We start from the raw sequence: 19,273 nt of genomic DNA on the forward strand, positions 1-19,273 counted from the left end.
CCTCACCAAACCCAGTACTGATCATATTCGAATAATTTTCTTAAGTAATTTTATTTTTGCCATCAAAGTCAGATAATATGTGACTGTTCTATGGTTACAGTCATTACCAAGGCAGTCCAGCAATGCCTCAATTAAGAGCACACCGCGGACACCACAGAAAACAAAGGACATCAACAAGGAGGAGTTTGCCAAACAATGTCTGGAGAGACACAATGAATACCGGGCCAAGCACAAAGTGCAGTCTCTTAAACTAAACACTGAGGTATTGTTTGCCTTTTTATCATAAAAGTTTTGTTAAAATAGTAAATATATTACTTTTTCAGTAAAGAAAATGTTACATTGTAATGGTACTATTATTGTAGTACGAATTTTATTGTTACAATTAAAAGGTGATAAGTGCATTCTTTTATAGGATTTTATTTGAACATGCACTCTTTGTACAGTGTTATGTTTGTACAAGTAAATATCCTTCATTGAATCATTCAACATTTCTCTTTAACTTTGAAAATGAAAATGAATGGCACTGGGCTATAAAAAAACTTTTTCTAACTCTATTTAGGTATATGTCAAGAGCTAACAATGATAAGAATAAAACATTAGTTTGTTCTATAAAGTTTTGATCTTGTTTTATCTCTTCAGATAATAATGGGCAGGAGATATTTTTAAATATTGAGACAGCTAAAGCTTCAATTTGTTGGAAACCTCAAAGGCAAAAGTTAAGTAAAACTCTTATATCAGTTGTAAATTACTGTCCTATCACATGGTTTCGATAATTAATTATACTTAGCCAAAAAGCTAAGCATCAATGGTACATTGAAGCAGATGGGATAAGAGTTTGAACTGACATGAATCAACTGACATGTTTTGGTCGTTCAGATTGTTCTGCAACACCCAAAACATTTATTACACTTTCCTTGAGTTTGTTATTGTTTAAGCTTCATCTTCCTTCACATTCAATTTTTCATCATCACTTAAAATTGAGTCTAAAGATAGAAGAAGTCCAAAATAAGATGAAACAAATATATAGAATAAAACTTGCAATTGCAAACACATTAGTGATGTGGACTCTTGAATATTGTTCTTCCTATTGTTGTGTGTTCACTGCTGTTCTCTGCTGAGTGATTTTGAGCAGTCTTATCATACAGCGTGCCTTAAGGCATCTGCCGCAGTTAGTGTATTATAAGAGAAAATCTAGTTTAGGGGTATGAAAGAAGCTAAGTATAACCATACATTCCAATGCATCAAACAGTTGCTGCTGGAGCTGAACATATAAACATATAAAGTACAGTATTGTTATTTCTTCTTACAATAAATTTATAGATTTTTCCTTAATATGTAAATGTTGATACTTACAGCTGAGTGCCTTTGCACAAGACTGGGCTGACCACTTGGCTAGTACCCAGAAGATGGTACATCGGCCCAATAACAAGTATGGGGAGAACCTGTGGATGATGATGACCACAGACCGAAGCTACAAAGTAAATGGGGGAGATGCTGTCGATAGTTGGTACCAAGAGCTTGACAAGTACAAGTTTGGCACAGAGCCAAAAAATTTGGATGCGGGTGAGTGTTTTCCTGCCCTAGAGGTTGTACTGAGCAACAGTGGAATTTTATTTAACCAGTGGAAATTCTGTGATAATCAATATCATTTAACGTAATTATAAAGCTTTTAAAGAGGGATTGTAAATATTGTAACAAAGTGATAGTAGATCTCATAAGCAACAATGCACTTGTTTGAAAAGAGAATGAAATATCACCTCATAAGCTGGTAAAACTGAGTATACTTTACTTCAGTGTATTGAAATTTATCCAACCTATAACCAATAATCAGACCAGTCTTTGATTACTTTCATTATACATTTATTTAACCAGGGGGCATCTGCATGAGTAAAATTAAATGTAATCTGAGCCATCAACATTAAGAAAGGGGAGAAGGGATGTTGGCAGAATCAAAATTACAATAATTTGTCATAAACAACAATAACTTTAGTGTTATTATCTGGATACAGCCTATATTCGTTTAACTATGATGAATCCAAAAGGTAGATTGATTCATTTTTGTTTTTTTTGAAGGGGGTTCTTTCTATGCCAATGGCATTTCAATTTAGAGTACTAAGCTTTTTTAAGGGAAAACTGTCCAAACTCACTTACAAATATTTAGTGATCTCCCTGTTCTGTTTTGTTTCTTTAGTGTTCTACTTTCATATTTGAGTAGTTATGAAAATGGTTTATTGATATTCTTAGTTTCATGAAGAGAAAAACTGGATAGTGATATCCTTTTTGTGTGGTACACAAATGAAATCATCAAATATGAATAATGCTGTAATATTAGGAAACATTCTCAACAAGTGTGGAGATTAAGTGAAAGTAGCATGACAGTCCGTACACATGTACTTTCCAGCAATATCATCTGAATGAAATATAATATATAAGGGTCTTCACTCTGCTTTGGGTTTTTTGTTGATGTTAGTACGTTGTTGGCACACAGTCTTTGTGTCAACTAGGTATTAATTTCTAAAATGATCATTTGGTGGAGAGGGACATGTCAGACTAAGATTACTGCCCAGGTTGTGTTAGCCAAAGGAGCATTAATCTCTTGCCGATTTCTTGAATAAGATTTTGCTGTGATGTTTGAAAGAGTCCAACAAGTTATAGAGAAGATATGAGGGGGTACCCAAAAAAAAACCGGAATTGTATTGCTGGAAGCCGGCAGCGTGTAGTACACATTCCTGCCACTAGGCATGTGTCGCGCAACCCATTGCGAGCTCAGTGACCCCAGTTCCGTTGTCCTAGTGCATTCTGTTCGTTCGTAGTGACTGTTTTCGCTAACCCTGTTTTGTTCTTGTTTCGTTTTTTGTCATGGCAAGTTTAAGTGAACAACGTGCAGCTGTGAATTTTTGTTTTTTACTTGGTAAAAATGCTGCAGAAACTATTTTAATGTTGAATACAGCTTACAAAGATGATCCTATGGGGAAAACTCAGGTCTACGAGTGGTTTGCTCCATTTAAAAATGGCGACATGTCGATTGAAGACAAACCTTGTTCTGGACGTCCATCAACCTCTCGAACGGACGAAAATGTTGAGAAAATTCGTGAACTTGTGCTCACCGACCGTCGACAGACAATTGAGGAACTATCAGAGAGTAGTGGGTTAACTTGGAGCTCGGTTCAGCGAAAAGTTCGCCAGAAAAGACCCGATTTGTGGCAGACTGGAGACTGGTTCTTCCACCACGACAACGCACCGGCACACATAGCCATCTCAGTTAGGCAGTTTTTAGCCAAAAACGGCATGGTTCCGCTGCCCCACGCACCTTACTCGCTCGCCTGACCTCGCTCCATGCGACTTTTTTTTATTTCCACACATGAAAAGAGGCTTGAAAGGTCAACGATTTGACAGCGTTGAAGAGGTTAAGAAAAAAACGAAGCTCGAGCTTGCAGCCATTTCTAAAGATGACTACAAAAAATGTTTTGATCAATGGAAATACCGTTGGGACAAGTGTATTAGTTGTAATGGAGATTATTTTGAAGGAGATAAGGTCGTATTGTAAAAAATTTGATAATATATAATTTTTATAAAATAATTCCGGTTTTTTTTTGGGTACCCCCTCGTATATGGTCATATGCTTAAAGAGGTGATGAAAATGTGATGATGGAATCTTGATATCCATTTATTGGACAACCAAGACAACTAGTCCACAGATTTGTCCGTGTCATGGTGATGTGGTCCATTGTTTCTCTGAGAACCAGTTAAAATTTTCTCACCTGTAAGATCCTTCTCATTTAAAACTAGGCTTGATGATGTTAATCCTAGGTAGTGAAATGCAGTACCCGCATGTTTTTTCCTTTTGATAAAAATCTTCTTTTGGTTTATATATATATATATATATATATATATATATATATAACAGAGGACCAGGTTTTCTGGGCCTGGTAATTGCCTCTCAGCCATCCGGCTTGTTGTACATCCCTCTTCCAGGTTTAAGCTATATAAAATCCCAGGCCTTTACAAAATCAAGAGATCTTCTGAACAATGCTGCCTATTCCAACCCCTCTTCAGTATGCATAAGAAAACTTGCCGGACATTCAAATATAACTTGCTCAGCTGTTTCATCAGCCTCGCCACATTTCCTGCACAGGGTTTCCTGTACCGGAATACCTACTGTTCAAGTGGCTTAGGAGTATTCAATGATCTCTAATAAAACCAGTCATCTTACATATATCTCCGTTCTACTCATTTTAAGGGCATCTGCTGCAATATTCCTTGATGGTCCATTGACTAACTGCTTTGCATGTATGTTCCCCTCCAATGTCGTTGGTGTTTGTATAATACCCACTTGGCAACTGATCTCCATGCTAAGTTATAGGAAACCCCACACGCTGTTATAGGACCAGTAAGAGGACAATTGGCTCCTAAGTTAGCTCAACTATCTGCCCTTTTATTCCTTTTATTACCTGTGATTCCTCTATGCCCAGGCACCCATGTTAGAAAAACTTTATTGGTTTTCGCCAGTAATTTCATGATCTTATGGCATTCCCACTGTGTCTATGAGCTATAGTCATGGTTGGCCAAGGCCTGCAGAGCAGCTCTGTTATCCAAGTTAATGTAGATGGTTTTGCCTTTGTAGCCTCTTTCCACATTAATTCTCACGCATTCCGCAAGGGCTGTAACTTCAGCCTCAAAGAGAGTTTCCAGTTTGCCCAGGCTAAAGCTAGCTCTAGGTCTGGCTCCCCAAACACTTGCCCCAGTACCCTTCAGAGTCTTCGACCCGTCCGTGTACGGGTTAGATCCTTCTTCATGTAGTCAGGCTCTCCGTTTGACCATTCCTCTCTTTCAACAATGTTGACTTGAAATGGTTTTTTCCAGTCCATACCTTTGACATTCTGTCAGACATCACCTCTAGAATGTCCAGTTTGAGAATATCAGAGATCTTTGAGTGCTTGCTAGCATGGCGATGATGCCAGTTTTCATTGCACTGCAGTCTGTAGGCAGCCTCTCCTATGACAAATATGTCAAGAGGTGGGAGGTTTAGCACTACTTCCATGGCAGCGGTTGGTGTGTCTTTCATGGCACCCATTGTCCCCAAGCACGCCAAGCGTTATAAATACCATAGGCAGGCTTTCTGCATCAGTTATCTTTGAACCTTTGGCTTCATACTAATGAGCCATACACCATCGTCGGTCTTATGACTCTGGTGTTAACCAATATGACATGTTGGGTCGAAGTCCCCATGTGCATCTTACCTCACATCTTACCATCATCAATTTAGTCTAAGATCGGCTGATTATGTATTTCAGATGAAATGAAATGAAATATGCCTTTATTCAAGAGGCGATGACAGTTCCAGGTGAGTGTATCATCCAGTTTGACTCCTAGATACTTGAACTCCCTGCTTACTTGTATCTGGCCCCCACATAGGACTGGCTGTGTAATTTCCAGCTTCCTCCTGTTTGTAAATGGTATCATGACGGCTTTCGAAGGATTCACTGCTAGTCCCTCTTCGTCACGCCATTGCTCCACAATGGACAGTGCTCTCTGCATTATTTCCAAGCACGTGATATGCTTACCCCTAATGAGTATAACAATATCATCTGCATAGCTCTGAGTATACATGCCCTGTTCATTCAAAGTCCAGAGTAAGTCATCCATAGGCTTGGTGACAATAAACCACCTTATGGACATCCTCGCTGCATGTTGACCTCTCTTGTGACCCACACAGAGATGCCTGTGCTCTTCTGCTACTAAGCATGTTCCTTATCCACCAAACAAAAACTTTCAGCACTGCTTGCTGATGGGTGTGCATAGAAAGCACAGTTCTAAAGTAACAGAACTGCAGTTATAAGTGCAGTCAAAGATGTACCAGCTTCATATCACATCCCATATTTTGAAAAGGTATTTTACAGCTTGATTCACTTTGCCATTTTGGCAAGGTTTGGGGGGCAAATAGGTTTTACAAGCACTTGTTATGCTTCTTAGAGTAAAGTTTAACAGGTTTTGAAGTGGAAAGTGAGAAAGTGAATAGTTGCAAGTTTATCATGTAAGCCGTTGTGAAAGGCAGGGAAACTCATTTTGCCAATTTTCTTTTGCCTTGACACTTGAACTCTTCCAGTTATCATTGTTGCAGTCCATTCTGCAAAAAACATAATTATACATCAATCTAAATAAAGACAGCATCTGATGAAAACAATTTTATTCTTAATCCGATAAAAACTTATTTATTGTGATTCCTACTCTGCTTTCCAAATTAACCCTACTTAACCAAAATCCACAAAAAATATATCCATTAACATTTTGTAAAGTTTCTTTTATGTTATGGTAACATGTAATATTTGCTACAATTAAGGGTACAATAGTACTGGAAACAGTTAAAAATGGTTTATTTTTTTTATCTTTCCACATGTATGTATATTCCTATACACTACTAGCATATGCATTGTAAATATACAGCATTCACGTAAGTACTGTGATGTGGGTTCTAGCAGGAGCGTGAGCCAGATCTGCTTGGTCACTCTCCACTCAAATGCAGCTATCGTTGAATAACCTAAACCACTATTTATCTGAGTCTCACCCATAAACTCGTCATCAAACGCTATGTGTAACATAGAGAGAGTAAGGTATCTCTGACCAGAGTGACCAGATTTCTGACAAAATCTCATGTTACTCTTTGCTCAAGACGTTCAGTCATAGTGGAATGCAGAGCACTGTCTGACTGACTGAGCAAACTAAGCACAGCAACTTTTGGTAGTATTCTGGTAAGGGTTCTCTCTCCATTCCTGTAAACAATCTGAGACAGACGGTCATGTAATAGTCGGCCAGCAAAGGTAGATGAGGTTCTTTTCTGTCAGCCTTCTTATGTTAACCTTGGCAATAAAGCCTTTATTGTCCAGACATCAGTCTGGGGAATAGTATTACCTTTACATGGAAGTTTAAGTTCGGATTAGTGAAAATAGTTTTAAGATTCTTTTGAAAATGTTGTAATCTTTATCTTCCTCTTCATCATCAGAGTAATTTTGGTAAAGAAATATTAGGACAGATTCAAACCTTGGGTGCTTTGTTCGTGCCATGCGTCTGTTCAAAGATGTAGCTAATGGCTTTTTCCATACTATAAACTTATTACAATATGCAATGGTGGACTAGGTTTTCATTTTGGTGGCTTTCACCATCCTTTTTGTGGTAGACTAGGTTGAAAAGTTTGTACAAGTCATCATCCTTGGTTGTTAAGAAAGTTTTATATTCAGAATGGGTTGAGAACCAGCTGTTTGCTTGCAATTGCAATCCTCTCTTTTTTGGTGCTGGAGAACATCTATGTACTAAGTTGCTGCAGAAGTATAAGTATTAGTCCCTCAACAGCCTGGTTTGGTTCTGCTTCCCATAGAATACCAGACAGGGAATGTGTTCAGTTTACCTAAATTCAAATAAACTGTCAAGGATCTGAAATACAAAAGGGAAAGCTGGTCTTTCCTTGCCGTTTGTAATTGCCATAAGTTGTTGGTTATGTAATACAAAGCTGCAACAGAATACATGAGAAGTTGTGTTAAGCATTATGATAGTGCAGTCATTGAAGCGAAAAATACGGTCTTACCCTCCGAATTTTTTTACTGTGAACCGATTTGCATGAAATTTTGGAATTAGGCTCATCTTACCCTTAACTTCAAAAGTGAAAGTGATCTGAACTCCGCCTATTATTTTTAAGGGGTGTAAAAACACCCCTTATTGGAAAAATTGACATTGAGCCATTTTATCGCTAGGAAAACATGTCTAATAGTAAGTGGTGAAATTTTAAAGTGTTTTCTAACACAATTAACTCATATTTAAAATCATTTTCAACCCCTTGAAAATCTTACAACCCTTGCAAACTACCCCTAAATTGAAAAAAATCACAAAAAATACTTTGGTATGACATATAAAGATGTAAGTATAGAGTAAGTAATATTTTATATTCTCTATAATAATTATCAAATTTTTAACCCCCTTTCAACCCTTGATAACTACCCCTTGATAAAAAATTGTTAAAAATTTTTTTTTATAAAATGAAAAGGATTTAAATATTACTCCACACTCTCGAAAATGATTATCATATTCTTAAGCTTTTCTACCCTTAAAACTACCCCTAAATTAAAACAGTAAATATATATGATTACATATTTAAACATAATTTTAATTTAGAGTAAAAATTGCCATTTATTGAAATAAAATATTTACAAATTATATAAAATTCACTCAAATGTGTTATATATATACATATAAGAATGTTGGTATGTATTCTCAATGCCTATGTTTCCAAAATATATGAGCCATATTACGTATACATATATATACACACACATTACAATAATTTTGGGCTCTATTATACTGCGTACTTTCACATTGCTCCAAATATTTACACTCCGAAATTTTCAGTTACTAAGTAGAAAAAAAAATATGATAAGTAATAGTGTTTCAACTTCCTTGGATCAGTCAAAGTATACTGCAGGTATATTTTGTGACTTATCAAAAAGCCTTTGATTGCGTAAATCATAAATTGCTCCTCTCAAAATTATATCAAATTGGAATTAGGGGTCTAGCTTTGGATTATCTGCAATCATATCTAAATAACAGGAAACAAAGAAACCATTATCAATGAGAATTCGCATAGAGTCACATCAGATTGGGAAAATATTCTGTATGGTGGTCCCTCAAGGCTCTATTTTAGGGCCTACCCTTTTTCTTATATATATTAATAATTTTACCAATCGACATACCAAACAAACAATTTATTTTATTTGCAGATGATACAAATGTTCTTATTACAGAAAAAAACTTTTTCAATATGGAGGAATCTATAACAAGAACTCTTCATGTTAGAAAATTGGTTTAATTCTACTGGGACTTCTGTTAAATCAAACTAAAACCAATATAATCAATTTCAGACCTAGTAACAATGGTAATAGCTTCTTAGAAAATTCTGGATTAAATCTAGTGGACTCTCACAAATTTTTAGGTATCAAAATTGACAAAAACTTAAATTGGAAATGCCATGTAAACCACCTGTAAACAAATTGAGTTCGTTCCGATTTGCAATGAAGATTTTAGTAGAATCCGTATCTATAAACACATGTAAAATTGTATACTTTGCATATATTCAGTCAAATCTTAAGTATGGTATAGTAATATGGGGATCATCTCCTGATTTTAAAAAGTTTTTCATGGCACAAAAAGCAGTGGTAAGAGCAATGATGGGAGCAAACTTCAGAGAAAGCTGCCGTCCTATATATTAAAAAAGCAAAAATACTTACACTGCCATGTTTATACATATTGGACATTTTAAATCTGGTCCACAAACATCCAAATATTTATAGTTCATACACAAACCAGCATACCTATAACACCAGACATAAGGATCTTTTGTTGTTTCCAATTCATAAAAACTACCTTATTAGAGAAAAGTCCTTTATATATGGGTATTCGTGCCGTACAATAGTTTGCCAACACCATTAAAACATCTTGAAGAAGCTCAATTTCATAAATGTATTAAAAAAAATATTATTGAAAAAAAGCCTATTATAGTACAGATGAGATATTAAATGACAAGACAATTATATTTTAAATAAATAAATTTATTTAAACATCCCAGCACATGCACAAGCCATAATAAGTGTGTATGTTGAATACTTCTGTCTTACTTTTAGGAAATTCCACTGTTTTACTTTTAAAATTTAACATTGTTTATTAAATTATGACAATGCACCTGTTTTGTATTACAAATTGTAATAATGTTCAAATGTAATGTGCAATAAAGACTTTGACTTTGACGGTGAAGGGTTAAAGGGCTTAAAAGAGGCTGTGATTGCGCTGCCACACGCTCTTTAAACAATCATATCTCCGTCAATTTATGTTTGACAGAAAAAACAAAAAAAACCAAATTTTTTGTCAGAAAACTAAATTTTTCATCCCTACACTTTTTATACGTATCTGTCGTTATTTTTGAGATATGAAAAAAGTTGGTTTTTTTTAAATTTGAAATTTTTTTTAATTGCGACTATTTTGAAAAAATATGTGTCCTGAAGCAGCCAAACTGATACAATCTATCAAACTTTTCATAATAAAGTTTAATTCTAGGTAGAATACGATTAATTTTAATTTTTGTGGAAATGGCATTTATGAATCCTATTGATTTTAAAAAGAAAAAACATTAGATGCTCCTCTTATTTGCAATACAGCTCACTTATTTTACGTGCAAAAGACTTTTAATAGTACTCATTTTAAAGATTATTTCAAGCACTACAAAACCATTTTTTATTAGAATGCCTAAAATGCATCTCTCGCCGCAAGATGGCATTGACCACATCGATTTAAATTTCAGACAAAATAAAAAACGGCTTTTATCTTTAATATCTAGCTTAATATTGCACTTAGAATACTTTATAAAAAAACCAAATTGTTCATTTTTTACCTGCTAAAATTTTGTTCTTTATAAAAATGTTCGATAAAACGTATATTTTTGGAGATTATTTGCAAAAACCGATGAAAAACGTGAAAAAATTGCGAAGTTTCGATTGCCAATAACTTGAAAAAGTATTGTATTTTTTCGAAACACTATGTAGATGATATTTTGCTTTAAATTAGGCCTTCTATCGATATCCGAGGTTATTTTGAAAAAAAAATAAAAAAACACCCCGAGAAGGGGGTGGCAACCACCCCCAGGGTGGTTGCGGAGTTTCAAATCATTTTCACTTTTTAAGTTAAGGGTAAGATGAACCTAATTCCCAAAATTACATGCAATTCGGTTCACAGTAAAAAAATTCGGAGCAATAATGCTTCAAAGACTGCACTATGATGCTCTATGCAACACAGAGGTGGCTAACCAGTTGATAAAGTCTGTCTTAAAACTTGTCATATTCAAAGTGAACCATTACTTGACATGGAATTTAGTTATCTCAAAACATATAGTATTTAATATGTTTAGTCTTTTGTTAAAATCACTACTAAGATTTTCTGAGGCAACCTTTTGTCTAATAAGATGACCTGTATATCTGCAGGAGCTTTGGGAAGTCAAGTAATACATCTGCCCATCCTGTGTATGGGAATTGTGTGAACTACATAGGGATAGTATTGTGGGTAACAGTGCCCCTTTTATTATTTCTTTCCCTTTGTTTCCATTTATATTGCTGGCAATATGAAGAGATTGGCTCTTAAATATTCACCAGTAATTACAACTGCTGTGGCAGTTTTACTGGCAATTTACTTGTGTATTTTATACTTTCTATGCCAGGACCATTTTATCTGAATCTATGGTTGTACACATAACTTGGATATTGTTTTATGAATTACTAATTATCAAGACAATCTCCATGAAATTGTCAGGGGCGGTTTTAGGAATGGACAATTTAAGTGTAAGTTCTCAAAAATCAACTCTTTTTGAAGTTGACCAGATTCAAATTAAGTTGTAGTGGGTTCTAGATAAACACAGCTATTTTATCGCAATGTGATCTCACCAGATTATTACCAAATGGATCATACCATGTAAAAGATGTTTAATAGAACAGGGATACTTAACATGGACCTTGTCACAACTTTGATGATTTCTTTAATCATAATTCTTTTTTCAGAATTTTATTTCTGAGTAATCACCATTATAAAAAATTGTCTTTGAGCTATTGAACTACTCAGCAAGGGCAAATAAAGAGAAGGATTAAATGTACTATATGTATCATATATGTTATTTGAAAAACTGTTATGGTAGCACCGAGTGTCCTTTGCCTATGAGAATATTCATATTCAGTACTTGTATTCTATTCATATCGAGTCATTTTATAGTCCATATGCATAAGCAAGCACAATAACTTTATAGGTAATGCTTGCACAAGCCGGGAGCAACTAATATTGTGTCTTTTGATAGGCATCAGCTGTTTTAAATAGGTTATACAAATTTTACAAGATACCAACTATTTTGAAACTTTTATGACAATTCCAACGGTACTTTTTCCAACGATACTTTTTCCAACGAAATCTGTCAATGTTTAAGTGATCACGCCCACTTAAAGATACGCTTGCATAAGCCAGGAGCAACAAATCAACTGATACCTCCCAACTGGTACATGTTTGGTGTTCCTGGCTTGTGCAAGCGTATCTTTTAAGTGGCTGTACTCACTTATGCGTTGACGGATTTCTTTGAAAAAGGTACCGTTGGAATTGATATAAAAATGACTAAATATTAGATCTACTATGCATTTTTATAACTATGCCAGTTGTTTAGTTATTTGACTTTAAAAATTTTAAAGAGACGTAATTTTGAAACAGGTAAAATGATTTTGTTAATATTTTATTTTCAAAAAGGTCTACCAAAGGTTAATATAATTCTCAAGCGTTATAACTTTATCTTAACTGATTTAAACTATATAATTTTTTTTATAAAAAACACATACAAAGAGATAGATGGAAAACTAAATGTTTTATTACATACCTTCATATGAATTTTATTGCTCATTTTTATGTGTAGAGCAAAATCCCAAAGATTGGAACACTTTTACCAAACACCCTGTATATTTTAAATTATAACTAAAATATCTGCTATGCATGATTTATAATTTAAAGAATTCTAATTGAAAAGATCTATAAAGTATTATAAATGAATCTGCTAATACTCAAAATTTAATTAAGGGTTCATCTATTGATACACTACGTACTCATTTGCAATATTTTTTGCTTTGATTTTTAATTTAAATTTGGTTAGTGAAATAAGCAGTAAACAATGGGATCACTCTTGACAGAGGACTATCAAGATTAAGACTTCCAAGATAACTAGAACTCAGAAAATTGAATCAATCAAATGGTTTTATATGTCCAGGTCATCTGACCCAGGTGCTGTGGGCCACAAGTGAGTATCTAGGAGTGGGGGTAGCCAAGAGTGGTGACTACACATTCGTCGTTTGTAACTACAACCCTCCTGGCAACTACAAGGGCGAGTACGCAGAAAATGTCCCTCCCATCGGGTTAGTACATCTCTATTTCTGTCTCACTTATTGACTTATTGATAAGCTATCGACTCGTAAATTTTACAGTTAACTCTATCAGTTTCTAGTATTGTTGTTACCTGTAGTTATCAAGAGATGAGATCACTGGGCGCTCTTTTAAAAGCATGCCAAGCTTTATGGTTCATTTCATTTTCATACCAAATCGCTGTAACTGCTGTAATCACCAAGGATGAATTTGTAAGTTAGCATTAATTTAGCACATTAGTTAACTATGGATAGTTATCAAATTGCTATGCCAATATAGAATTTAAAAATACTGTGCTATTTTTTATAGAAATTGTCATTTTACTTTCAATTTTTACTAAAACAAAATTGTAAAGCTTTAGATGCGTGAGATTTAACATACTTTAAAACAGTCACTATTATGAAGAAGTCACATTGTCTTCAATATCTTGTATGTCTATTTCTATTTCTGTTAATGGTTTTCAATATTAAATTTACCATGCAATCTATACTGGAATTAATTATTTTCAAATATGTATTATTAAGGTTACATATCTATTATTGATTTCAATTTTATTGTTTCTACTAGATGTTTTATTTCTGTTTGATTATTTAATTTTTAATTGTCGATTTATGACCATTATAATTAATTTTATATGGATCAAATATAAAGAAAATACCTTACATGGACCTATATATGCATAATGGAACCAACCAACAATTTTTTGGGAAATTGAGATATCACCGCCATCTTGAAGAGCTTGAAAGAATTTATACCCTGATTTTTTTTACTTTAACTGGCTTTGAAACTACAAATGCAAAAAAAAAAATCATGAAAAAAACATCAAATGCTGTATGTCGGATTCAATATTATGAATAAGGGAACCAAGTGGCTTGGTTCTTTGTTTCAAAATTCAGAGACCTGGTTTTGTAATATGCATAACAGAACCAACCAACTTGATTCTCTTTGTTGTGTAGTCTTCATCTTGATCAGCTGTTTTGCATACAGGAACCAAGTTTGAAGTTAAGATAAACCTGCTTGCAATACAATAATAATAGAGTAACATAAATGATTGTTTTATGTCTGTATTGTGTCTAAGTGTTACAAAATGGATATAAAGAGAAGAACTTTGTTAATTATGGAAATGGCAAAAGTTCAAACCCCTGATTCTTCTGAAACCAGATCATGAGCCTACGTTATTGGAAACTGATCAGGTAAGCACATAATTTTTAGGTTTAAATAATAGGTTTTTGAGCCTTGACTAATAATTACTTATATTTATAATGAAATATTGTAATAATAATAAATATACATTAAAATAAGATGAAATTAATATTTTCCAGTAAAATAAATAATTAATTGCCTTTGTTTCAGGAGTCGACAAATATACAACAAGAGCATAGCTATGTCTGCAATGATAGTCCTATATCACATAAACCTACACAGAATGAAGGGAGAAAACGGTGTAGATCTCAATGAAATGTTTGGAAAATAACATGCCTGATTTGGTAAGTTTAGATTTGGTATAAAACTTATCTGAAGGACAGATACAAATTTATTTCGAACATAACCTACTAGCCTATAACAATAGCTAACAAACTGGCAAAAGTTTAGGGTAGTGGTGTTAATGGCAGAAAGATTTTTTCTACACATTACTTGCAGTATTACGTACCAAAAACTCGGCCTAGCCTTTATATTATGAACTTTTGGTATATATGCAGCAGTTGGTACTTGTGGAAAAATCAATATTTTTTTACTAATTTCCATGTAAAATTACTTGCTGAACATGAATATGACGGTCTTTTTTGTCGGAAAAGTCGTTAAATGTTCCAAGGCAGCAGATTACAATCATTGAAATCTGTACTTTTAAAGTAGCATTTAAGTGAATTTAACAGCGTTTCCGACAAAAAAAAAGACCATTATAATCGTGTTCAGCAAGTAATTTTACATGGAAAATGTTTAAAAATATATATTTTTTCCACAAGTACCAACTGCTGCATAGTTACCAAACTTTTTGTTTGGTATTGGATTTTTTTAGTTCAATACTAGGCCTAAATTAAATACTAAATAAAAGGTTTCAAAATATCGCCTATTTGCTAATTTTTTTTCGATTGTCAGCGTGCAAAGCTGTTAGGTTATATTATTATAATTAGGATTGGTAAGCTACTATTCATGTTCATGACTATCTTTATTTAGAAATTATGCCAAAAATGACAAAATACTTCTTTTAATCTGAACTACTTCAATTTACAACTTTATGTTCTGTTCTAGGATACAAGCTACCTGGATATTTCAAAAATGGAAATTGTGTACGACTTTCCAAATATTTCATTTGATACCAGCAAATCACAAGAACCTAGTCTAACAGATTCAATATTAGATGATGGTGATAGTGTTCAATTATCTGGTGCTATTGAAATTACAGATAATATTGGAAGAATGATGGTAGAAAATGGAACTAACCATGCACCAGATGATCTTAACTCTTTTCATATTGTTCCTCATCTGGAAATGGAAAGAGCATGAGGTAAGAAAAAGGAATACAAATTTTAACATACATAAATTCTTTTCAGGTCCGTAAAAAATCTTCCAGTTATCTGGTAGAGATCTCTTAATGTCTTAAAAATTATTGATCGTTTGTAACATATCTTTGCTCCGGCTCTTAGGCTATGGTACTGTCAATGTTGTATTTTATGAATAGATCATAACCAGAAAATCAGTCGGCTGTACTACTAACTCAACTAAAGATTTTTATTTTAAAGATGTTATGTCTAAAATAAATGGTTGAAAATGAATATTTATTAAAGTATACTTTATACCCAAGTAATATTTTTACTCAAGTTTTACTGAAATGTGTTTAAAGAAAACTCATTCATTCTCCCAGCATGTGATTGAGCATCCAAGTAATTAAATCCATGATCTCTTAAACTTAAGTCCAAGACACTAACCATTAGACTAGCAAACTGCCTATTATGACCCTGAAGCTAATAATCTGTTTTTTTTTTTTCAGAGTATGCAAGATGATGACCCACTAATTACTGGAAATCAAAATAATTTAATTAATGTTGGTGAACTAAATACTGAAGAACCGAACATTGAGGATCAAGTAGTCGAAGTAATTGCTGAACCCCCAGATTGATAACAACAGAGCAGAAGTAGTAGACGAAAACGCCTAGCATTAACAGATGATAGCTCTTCTAGTGGTTCTGATTTTGAAGAAATTGACAGTTCAGGAAGACCAAAGAAAGGTAGGAAGAGAAAGTATGCACATCAATCTAGAGATATCAGAAAAAAAAGGAAAAATAGTAATAAAAAAATACATTTCTCAAACAGGAAAAGTTGTGTACCCTAAAAACTTCAGGGATTTTCATTGTGCTTGCAAGTGTAATGAGAAAGTGTCACTTGAAGTAAGAAAAAGCACTTTTTAAGAAATTTTATGATTTGGGGGACTATAATGCCCAAAAACATGTTTATTTGTGCATCAGTACAGGAAGAAAAAACAAAAAGACCAACAGTACAACTATCTAAAAGACAGTTTACAAGGAAATATACAATTAACAATACTGTTATTTGCAGGAATATGTACGTACAAACCTTAAGAGTGTCCACAAAAAGAATTAATACAGCTCTTAAAAAGCTTAAAAACGATAATGTGAAAGATGAAAGGGGGAAATGTGGGTGGCAGTAACAAGATTGAAGACAAACGGATTGAAGAAGTCCGAAACCACATTAAAAGAATTCCAGCATACAAGTCCCACTACTGTAGAACGACAACAGAATCATGCTGGTTACCCCCTGATATGACATTGCCACGTATGTACAGTTTGTACAAGGCTGAAGTAGAGCATCCTGTGTCCCAATCAAAATATAATCAAATATTTTATGCAGATTTTAACCTAAAACGGAAAACCACTTCAGAAAGACACCTGCAGTACCTGTGACACACTACATGCCCTGGAAAATTCAACTACCAGTGATATAGAGAGAGATGAAATTAAAATAAAACATGAGGCTCATCTGAAATTAGTCGAAGAAGTAAGAGCTCAGTTCAAGGACGACTTACTAACGGCAAAAAACTGTTGAATCAAAACAAACGCTGTCTTTTGATCTTCAAAAAACCCTACCATTACCTCGTCTGCCGACAAATGTCATTTACTATAAACGACAAATCATGCTTTATAATCTGGGTATTCATTCGGGGAAAACTGGTAAAGGTCATTTTAATGTTTGGCTGGAGAATACTGCTGGCCGAGGTACTCAAGAGGTTGGCTCTTGTTTGAAGAGAGGCATATTTTGGAAAATTGTCCTGGGATTAAGGAATTGACCTTGTGGTCCGATTCATGTGGGGGGCAGAACAGGAGCATAAAAATAGTTCTCCTCCTCAAACATGTCCTTAGCTTACACCCGACCTTGGAAAACATTGTCTTAAGGTACATGATTCCAGGGCATTCTTACCTTCCCAATGACGCAGAGTTTGGGGATGTCGAGTGCCACTTGAAGACACAACAGAGAATGTACACAGATTCAGATTACATAAGTGTGATGGAGAATTGTAGGAGAAAGAACAAGTTTATTGTAACAAGAATGGAAAAAGAGGACTTCTTTAGCACATCAGATTTAGAAAAGAAAATAACAAACAGGAAAGAAGATGTAGATGGAATAAAAGTTGGATGGCTTAAGTTCAGAGAAATTGAAATCTCTAAAGATAAACCTTTCTCAATATTTGTAAGGACAAGTCTAGGTGGACTGCAACAAGAAATTGATATAAAGAAAAAGAAGAAGGTAGGAGCTAATACGTGCTACTTGCGATTAGCAGAAAATTTTACCACTCCTATGGCCCAATGGAAAAGGGATTTCATTGCCTAAGTTTAAAAGATCTCAAGTCAATCATGAGTTTAATCCCATCAGATGCGAAGGAATTTTACAAACAATTTTCCTCTGACACCAACGTACAAGATGATATTGATGGTTTCAATGCGAATCTGGATTTTGAACTAGAGGCTGAGGAAAATATCAATTAAGTGAATATAGCATTATGTTCTAGTTTTTTTAATTTGTTCTACTATAAAAATAAATACTAGTGATGACGTATGAGAGATGAAAAAGATCCAACTTTCATCAACGATGTAACTGATTGTTATAACGTTTTCCACACACTAAAAAATAATACAAATAGATATTATGTAATTTTATTAGTAATAGATTTTTTAATAAAGTTATTTTTAAAATGAGGTGTATTTTTTAAACCTTTAATTATTTAGATTAAACAAGATTGCAGGATAATAACAGACATTTGTATCAATTGGTTCCCTGTGTGTTATAAAGCTCAAATCATATTATTTGAATTTAAGCATAAGGGAACCAACCAACAATTTCCTTAATATATCAAACCAATATTATATTTCTTGCTGTGGTATTTTATTTAACAACTTAATAAAGCCTTTAATATGTTTATTAAACACATCTGGAATATATTTCTTTTGTTACTGGGAATGGGGACCCACGCTAAACTTTTAACCTCTTTTTCTCAGTTAGACATCATTGTGGGTTGGTTCCATTATGCATACATACGTCCACATACACAAGAAAATGTAAGAAAACTGGTGAAGAAAGGGATAAAAAGAGCCCCTTCACAAATAGTTAAAAGATCAATGGCCCTGTGATAGGGGTCACTTGATAAGTCAAGCCCATTAACATTTTAAATTAAAGTCAATCCAAAGTAACTTTTGGGAGAGCCCATGATCATGTTGACAATGACTTTGAGCCTGAGTTGGAGATTCAGTGCAGGTCAAATCTTATGAGACTGAAGCACTTTTGAAACAATACACCAGTAAACATCTTTGACTCTCATATTCAACTTTAATTCACACTCTTACTGTTCTACATTTCCATAAAAGGAACTTTCAAAAATATCTGTTTTCACACGAAGTAATCATCAGGAGTGTAAGAATCTTTAAAGTTATGATTTTATGAAAAAATTCTAGTAGGACTTAATTAAATGAATTTCTACTGTTAGTGTAACAAAATTATTTATTAAACCAACAACTCCTTTAAAATTTTCGTTCTGATTATGCTAGTTTTTTTAAGTTTTAGTCAGTTTTACAGATAATGATTTTAAGCACTGCATTACACTGAGGAACATTTGTATGATGAAATGTAACAAGTGATTAGTAGCATATTCAGCAGTGGATAGTGTACACATTGCAGATTTAATAATAACTGTTTAAGCTTTTTCCACCTTATCCTGCATACCTCCTATTACATTTTTCATATGTAAAGGATTGTGAAAATTACAGTTGACGCTATGATAACATGGGTG

The 19,273-nt window shown here is 33.9% G+C and overlaps 1 protein-coding gene across 6 annotated transcripts in view; it reads left to right on the forward strand.

The window, feature by feature from the left end:
* The window catches only part of LOC124364748 (protein PRY1-like), a 189,820-nt gene that overhangs the window by 148,640 nt on the left and 21,907 nt on the right, over window positions 1-19,273 (forward strand). For all 6 annotated transcript variants that reach the window (XM_046820462.1, XM_046820470.1, XM_046820495.1 and 3 more), the window contains exons 6-8: window positions 101-262; window positions 1,356-1,563; window positions 12,824-12,968. In XM_046820462.1, coding sequence (XP_046676418.1) covers window positions 101-262; window positions 1,356-1,563; window positions 12,824-12,968 — 515 coding nt within the window. The remainder of the gene's footprint in view (window positions 1-100; window positions 263-1,355; window positions 1,564-12,823; window positions 12,969-19,273) is intronic.

The sequence above is a fragment of the Homalodisca vitripennis genome, chromosome 1, assembly GCF_021130785.1.
Source record: "Homalodisca vitripennis isolate AUS2020 chromosome 1, UT_GWSS_2.1, whole genome shotgun sequence".
NCBI lineage: Eukaryota > Metazoa > Arthropoda > Insecta > Hemiptera > Cicadellidae > Homalodisca > Homalodisca vitripennis.